This window comes from Sardina pilchardus, chromosome 13 (assembly GCF_963854185.1).
Source record: "Sardina pilchardus chromosome 13, fSarPil1.1, whole genome shotgun sequence".
Lineage (NCBI taxonomy): Eukaryota > Metazoa > Chordata > Actinopteri > Clupeiformes > Clupeidae > Sardina > Sardina pilchardus.
Window position 1 is genome coordinate 10,294,796 of NC_085006.1, and position 7,700 is coordinate 10,302,495.

General features: G+C 45.9%; 1 protein-coding gene across 2 annotated transcripts in view; it reads right to left on the reverse strand.

Moving 5' to 3' along the window:
* Positions 1-7,535, reverse strand: part of git1 (G protein-coupled receptor kinase interacting ArfGAP 1) — a 25,622-nt gene extending 18,087 nt beyond the window's left edge. For both annotated transcript variants that reach the window (XM_062552103.1, XM_062552102.1), the window contains exons 1-3: positions 7,013-7,535; positions 2,739-2,872; positions 2,369-2,481 (exon numbers count right to left, since the gene is read on the reverse strand). In XM_062552103.1, the coding sequence (XP_062408087.1) occupies positions 2,369-2,481; positions 2,739-2,872; positions 7,013-7,064 (299 nt within the window). In that variant the 5' untranslated portion in view covers positions 7,065-7,535. The remainder of the gene's footprint in view (positions 1-2,368; positions 2,482-2,738; positions 2,873-7,012) is intronic.
* Between the last annotated feature and the right edge of the window lie 165 nt (positions 7,536-7,700).

A 7,700-nucleotide genomic window follows, 5' to 3' on the forward strand; every position in this document is an offset into this window, starting at 1 on the left:
TATGATTAACACCACTGCTGAGAAAAATGCCATCTGAATAGCTGGAAGCAGCATAGGAAAAGGTAGAGTGCCATGACAGACATGACAGTTAAGCTGCATGTCATTGGGGGGGCACAATGGTGGCATCTGGGAATTGAACCCACCACATTTCTGGCTACTACTGTACATGCATCCTCCTTAACCACTACGATACCACAGCTAAACTACGCCACTACCGCTACACAACCATGACCTGTTAGGAAAGTGTGTTGATTCTGTTAACCCAGCACACACACACACACACACACACACACACACACACACCCACACACACACACACACACACACACACACGCCCGTAAAGTTACGTTTCTCACAACAGACTGAACTCAATGTAAGAAAGGTCATCCAAAAGACAACGGAATGTTTTTTTTTATTTTATTTAAGTTTTTAAAAAGGTTACACATCCATATGACCCCATTTTAGAAACCTGTCTTCATTCTTGCAAAATAAACACACTTGTTGCTTAACTGTGGTGCATTTTAGAGTTTACTACAACTGAACAAGAGTACCATGAAAACAATGGCTCTATTTTTAACAGTTTATTTGTCGACATCAGAAACCAACATGGTTTGGGTGAACAGAATTTCCCTCACAAGGTTATGATCATCACTTTCCACCAAACCCAGGAAAGGCTTGGGCCCCTACTGTTGCTGATAGATTAGTCTTCACCATAGCAATAGACCAAACTGGCTGATTACCATGATGTGACTAAAATAGGCTTTCTTTTCATTGCCAATGAGTATGTGATTGTTTGCTCTGGAAGTCTGAGGTCTGACTGAAGCGTTTCCAAAAGGCCTTTATTCTGTTTACATGACGATGTAAAGTTTTTTCAAAAGGCTGTACTTTTTAAAGACGACATAGAATGGATGAACATTTTTTTTCAGAGTATTTTACCAAGTTCTCTGATCTTTACATAGAAGGTATACAAAAACACGCTCAAATGCAATCTTACAAGCCCATTTACAAGCCTATAATTAGGCCGGGGAATAAAAAGTCCCATTTTAGCAGATATCTAGCACCCCCTTATGCTTATCTGGCACCCACATGAATTATTTAGTGAGCTTTATGCTGATTACAGCCAAAGACCATTCACCATTCACAAAAGGCTCCAGCAACTTCTACCTACATCCACAACTGAAAGTGGGAACATAATGCTATCTTTATGTTCATCATGTACCATTACGGGAGGAGGTTAGAGAAATGGTCTGCGTATTTTTTTTGAGTAATTTTTTTTTTTTTTGGGGGGGGACGACGACGACGACGACTTAATGCCTTTAATGTGGCAGGACAGTGGAGAAGTGACAGGAAGCGAGTGGGAGAGAGGGAGAGAGGGAGATGGGGTCGGATCGGAAAATGACCCATGCCGGATTCGAACCCAGGCCACGTGGACTCCTATTAAGGTACGGACGCTGTAACCCCGCCTCTTTGGATGTGTGAGGGGGTGCCCAGTTACATTTAAGCCATTTTACGAGGTTGGGGGAATTTTTTCATGAAAAAACTTCTGCATTTGTACTTTAGAGCAACCGAGAAGAGATTTTGGGGCGTAATTAACTGCTGGAGTCAAATTTTGAATTTTGCTGTTGAAGCTTCCACAGAGTCTCAGTTGTTAGGGGGCCACGGCCAGAGAGGGAAATCACACACCTGTTCATTATCATCATATGAGGAAGCAAAACACGCGCTGGTTCGTCTTAAGAAGCCTCTTTGTGGTGACTGTGCCAGTCACGCTGTGCTAGCCAGTTAACAAAACGTGTGAGGTGCACACCCTGCCATCCTGCCACCAAAGCGTACCAAGTGCTGGCGAAACAATGCCCCTTTTGGGCCAAGGCACTGAGTGCAAGGCTGGTAACAGCCTGCACTGTGCTTTCTCACCACTGTTTATGTACACTTGCCTTACATGTACCAGTTCTGTTTGGATAAGCAATTAGTATTCCATGTCCAGGACGGATTAAACTGAATTACAGCCCAACATGTGCTGTCCATTTAATAAAATACATGCCATGAACCTCCCAACAGATCAATGCTGGCTCACGACACTCCACTCGTATTTCTTGGGCTTAACTCCCCATAAATCTAACCTGGTCGCGGTCTGTGTGTGTGTGTGTGTGTGTGTGTATATGAGAGAGAGAGAGAGAGAGAGAGAGAGATAGATAGATAGATAGATAGATAGATAGATAGATAGATAGATAGATAGATAGATAGATAGATAGATAGAGAGAGAGAGAGAGAGAGAGAGAGAGAGAGAGAGAGAGAGAGAGAGAGAGAGAGAGAGAGAGAGAGAGAGGGGTGGCTTTAGGTAATGTTCGGGATGTGGGTGAGAAGGACTCACTGGACTTTGTCTTGTGGGTTGGGTTTCCTGCGTCCACTCTGCACCTGTGCAGGGTCCAGCAGGGAGTGCTCCCAGATAGAGTTTGCACCGTTACTGGCCAGGGTCTGCACCATCTGAAATACACAAAGAAAAGTCAGAAATAAAAGAATCTGAACAAAATGCACCATTATGATTAAGGCCTAATCTTCACACATGGATTAGGATTACTATATCTATATGTCTCTGTGTGTGTGTGTATACATATATATGACCCCTCCCTTTGAAAACTGCAGCTCATAACACCTCAGTAACAAGGACAATGCATATCCCTTTGAATGTATACCTGTTTTATGACCATGTTTGCATTGTGTGTGTGTGTGTGTTTGCCTACCTGCAGCAGCGCAGGGGGCCAGCCACTGTGCCGCAGGTGCTTGACGATGGATATGTGTCGCCCCAGGCTGCGGTGGACCGAGCAGCACTCATCACAGATCAGCACCCCCCTGTTAATGCTGGTCCACCCCGGGTCTGAGACAGACACAGACACAGACAGAGGCAGAGACAGAGAGGACAGATGGAGGATTTAGCCCAGTGCAATCAGCAGACCACCCCATTAACTTCATGAGCATCTACGCCACTAAGAGCCAGTAAGCCGGGGGGCACCACCGGCAGCCGAGCCGCCCCATACTGTGCTCAGTTAGCCGGGGCTCCGCTATTAAAGGCTCCATATGAATTAGACTTGGCGTTACATTACTACAGCAGTCACGGTGAGTCACCGCGGTGGGGGGGGGGGGTGGTTGGTGGACGAGGGGACCAGCGGTGGACAGAACTGGAGCGGAATGGGCCCAGGGGAGTAGCAGGTTACGCTCAGGTGAGAGTGGGCTGACCATGGACAGACATGACGTCTCTGCACCGCCGGGCGCCTCAGTGCCTCCTGCTTCCTGCTAAATTTAACCAGCCACGATCATCCACCGTGCACATTTAGCTAAGTCCCAAGGCAGGGGATGATGCCCCGCCTCGCCCCACCCCACCACCACCACCACCACCACATCTGAAGGTGGAGAGAGGCCGTTATGTGATGCCTCAGAGATCTTCATACGTCACTCCGCGAGCCACCTTGAAAGATTAGATTCTTCAACATTTAGTATGAAGAGAAAATACAGTAAGTAATGCACCACAAAAGTACATTGGGGTGTCTGAATAGCAAAAGAACCACTGGCATTAAATGAAAACCTCGTATCGCCACAGTCTAATCAAGGGCTCACATAATGCCCTATGAAGCATACACAAAACAGGTCATGAATCAGAATATTATTTCCTAATAGAAACAGTCAAAGGGGACGAGCAGAGTGGGCTGGGAGATACGGCCCTTAGTCATCACACTGCGGGGGGGGGGGAAAAGGGGGATACAAAAAGAACACCAATGATTAAAACATCAGCTCTCGCAGAAAAGCAAAGCTACTTAGGCTGCACTCAAGCTGATGCCCAGCAGATCAGAGGGGATCTCTGCCGGCCCAGAGGAACTGCTTTGGCTTGTGTGTGTCTGTGTAGTGTCTGTGTAGTGTAGTGTGCGTGTGTGTGTGTGTGTCTTTCTTTCTGTGTAGTTTGTGTGTGAGGGGAGAGGGAGAGGGAGAGGGAGAGGGAGAGGGAGAGAGAGAGAGAGAGAGAGAGAGAGAAAGAGAGAGAGAGAGAGAGAGGCACCACAGAATAATGGAGTGGGCGCACTCTCCCTTTAATTTGCGGTAAAAAGTTAAAGCCTCTCATCATTCACGCTTCATAGGAGGATGATCCCACCACTGCTATCTCTATCTCTTTTCTCTTCCTTCTCTCCCCACCCTGCCCTGCTCTTGCACCCCCCACTATCTCTCTAGTTCCACTTACTGTGTGCACATAATGTGATCTCTCTCTCTCTCTCACACACACACACACACACACACACACACACACACACACACACACACACACACACACACACACACACACACACACACACACACACACACACACACACACACACACACACACACACACACACACACACACACACACACACACACACACACTCCCAGCATATGGTGCTGTTCCACTCTCCCCGTCCAAGCATGATTGGAAAAATCGCTTTTTCCTTTATCTTCACCCCCCTCCCCAACCCACCCGCGTCCTATTATTCAGTGTTTCTGTTGAGTGGAAACCAAAACACCAGGGGCTGTCCTAGAGTAGCTGACTGTCTACTTTCAGTCACCCAAACATGGCACAGAAAAACATCCATTTCTAGCTGCGACGGTGGCTCGACCCCAACCTGAAAAACACCCATTTCTAGTTAGGAGCTATAATGATTAGTGCGCATTTAAAAGCCAAGGTTGGACTGAAGAGAGAGCTGCTTCTGGCTGACATGAACCTGCTACAGGGCCACTGGTGAATGCCGTTGTGTGGCGGAGGGGATTGGGGGAAGAGAACAAGAGTCATGCAAGTAGCGGCCGCAGCAGCAATAGGCTAAGTACAATGCAGGTGACTGCGGAGTGGCTGGAGAGAGCAGGTAACCGCAGAGGCCATAATACAGGCTCGTAAATCAGAGAGGCCAGGGACAGCACAGAGGAACCGGAAAACAACACACACACACATTCCTGAAGGCAGAGCAGCAGCTGTGAGGGAGCGAGGAGCAGCTGCCATCCCACCCCCCACAACACACACCACCCCGTCCCACTGCCACCCCATGTCCCCCCATCTTCACTCCTCGTGGGGCCCAATGGACAAGGCCAAGGCTACGGCTAGGCAAACAGAGAGATCCTCAGCACCAGGGCATATCTATAGCTATATACTATAGCACTGCATCCAGCATAAAACTAGTTGAGAGGTAGTGTTTGAAAAATGGCATTTGGTCATTAATGCAATAAGGCCAGACATGTCTGGGAAAACAATCCTGGCATAAAGACAAGATTTGTGTCAAATGAGATTAGTGAACACATTGGAATGACAATGTAACACAATTTGCAATTTTGTGGGCATTGCACATCGGGTTACAGAGCGGTTACTGTTGTGCTGAGATGTCTTCGTGGTGGTCTTCTTAAAACGCGAATCAATCTGCTGACGCGTATACCCAGCAGTCTGACTCTGATGTGGGATTTGGAAAGCTAATGAACTGGCAGGACACCCAGACAGAATCATGACCTAAGCCAATTAGTCTGCTGTTAACTGAAAAACAGTACAATCCTAATCCAACTTAGACTGCGCTGGAGTCAATAGTGCTGAACATTACATCGATGACTAGACTGGGAGAATTGGCAATGCAAGAGTAGCACAGAAAAACAAAAACAGCGATTTACTGTCAGCTCGCATCATGAGTTTTAAATCAATCCAGTCTGTCAGCTCAGCTGAAAATGATGACGTCTACATAAGAATATCACCAGGTTAATTTAGTAATCAAGGTTAGAAAATGACAAGTTACACATATTAGTAAACTATGTAACTGGTAGGCCTATGACGTAGCCTACACTTGATTGACTAGCATCAGAGAAAGTAACAGCTCTCAATGCCAAGCTGACGACGACTAAAACACCCTTTATAAAGTCTTTACTCTTTAGACCTCAGCGTCGTCGAAAAATGCCTTCTAGTTCACAGGGTAGGTTAATGTTAATGTAGTATGAAATGAACTGCTTCAAGTCAGCAAGTAATGTCAAACGTTGCTCGTTTTGAAAAATGTAACTTTAAGTTACAGGTAAAGTAACGTTGGCGAGTAACGATGGGCAGTTACAAGGCTAGCTAACCACAATGCTAATAAGCTAAGTTATACGTGTTTACTTCAATCTTAGTCAAACATTTTGGTAATTATGAGCATACTGTACTGACTAATTCAAAGCTATTTCAAGTCAGACAACACAGCTTACTGACGATAATGTTAATAGTGAGAAATAAAACAAGCGGTTTTAATCACACTGTATAGCTATGCTAGCACTTAAGGTGAATCAGTTGGCTCTCAAGCTAACGTTAACTGCTTGATAACCAAGTTAATGGCTTTTGAAAAGCAAGCGCACTTTTATTATTTTAGACAGTTAATGTTAGTTAATAAAGCTCAATTAGAAACCGTGCCTACATCAGACCACGGTACTTGTATCGGTTTACTGCAGCTTGCCAGCTACCAAGCCAGTATTCCTGTTTGTAAATCTGGGTTAACATTCTAGCTAGCCAGTGTTGGGTAGCTTGGTGACTTCCACTCAGAAGAAAACAAAACTGCTGCAGATGATGCATGTGGTTTAACAAATGCTTCAAGAAAGGCAAAACTGTTAGATAGTTAGATATGTATCTTCCTACACAACCAGCGGCCAACGTTACTGATAAATTAGCTAACAACCAAGCTAGCAACATATTAGCTGTTAGCCAGGTACGATAAATCTTTCTGATTAGTAGTGACATGTAAACACGAGCGAAATAGCTCTCTAATCAGGCATTTGGCCTGCAAACATTACGTTACTCAAAACTGCTATCTACAACATATTAAAGAACAAACAAGTGCTTTTTAAAACGTATCGCCCATGGCTCTACGCCATTTTCCTGCAAGGTTGATCCAGGATTGTTGCGGCGGATACAGGCCTCCTTATCCACCTCCTTGTCGCTTATTTGGGACTATTCCTCCCATGAACGCCCTTATTCAGTATTTCAGTGTTGTCTTACCTGGTGCACTGCAGTCCGCACATACTTCGCTTCTTTGGACTTTCCTAGACATTTCCCCAAGTGTACTTTATCCGTGACTATCCAGATTATTCCTCAGTGTTGATGCTCGCCCTTCCCAAGAGCGACGTCTGCAGTTGTCTGATGCCGTCCCGAATCCCCGGAAGCCGGCGACGAGATCTGTGGTATTCCGGGCTGTCACCCCCTGTTCTGGCTGCCTTTCGCCTTGTTTAGCTCATGAAACAATGCCTTATGTTACTTCACTACGAGGAAAAGACGGAAAGGAAAAAATGCAAGAACAAAGGTTGCTGGTCCTCTGGCTATTTCAGGACTTCTGGCAGGCTACACTTGGATTGTTTCTCATGCTAAGTTATAGCTCCAGCCACCAATTCGAACACGTCCACTTTTACATTGACAAGAAAAAGGGTGGGGGTCATAAAAGTATTCACAGATGCGCCAAACACACGGCATATTAACATGCATGGCACTTTCATGTAGGTAGTGCCGTTCCCACTCTGTCGCGGTGCTGCTGTGGCGCTCTATGCTCATCTGTCGATGCCAGTGGGCTTTAGCGATGGGCGTGATAGTGCGTGATTGACTGAGAAACTGAGAGCGCAAGGAAAGACCTTGATATCGCATAGGCGGTTCAATTAATTAGTAATGACACATTAATTACCGAAATTACACACCG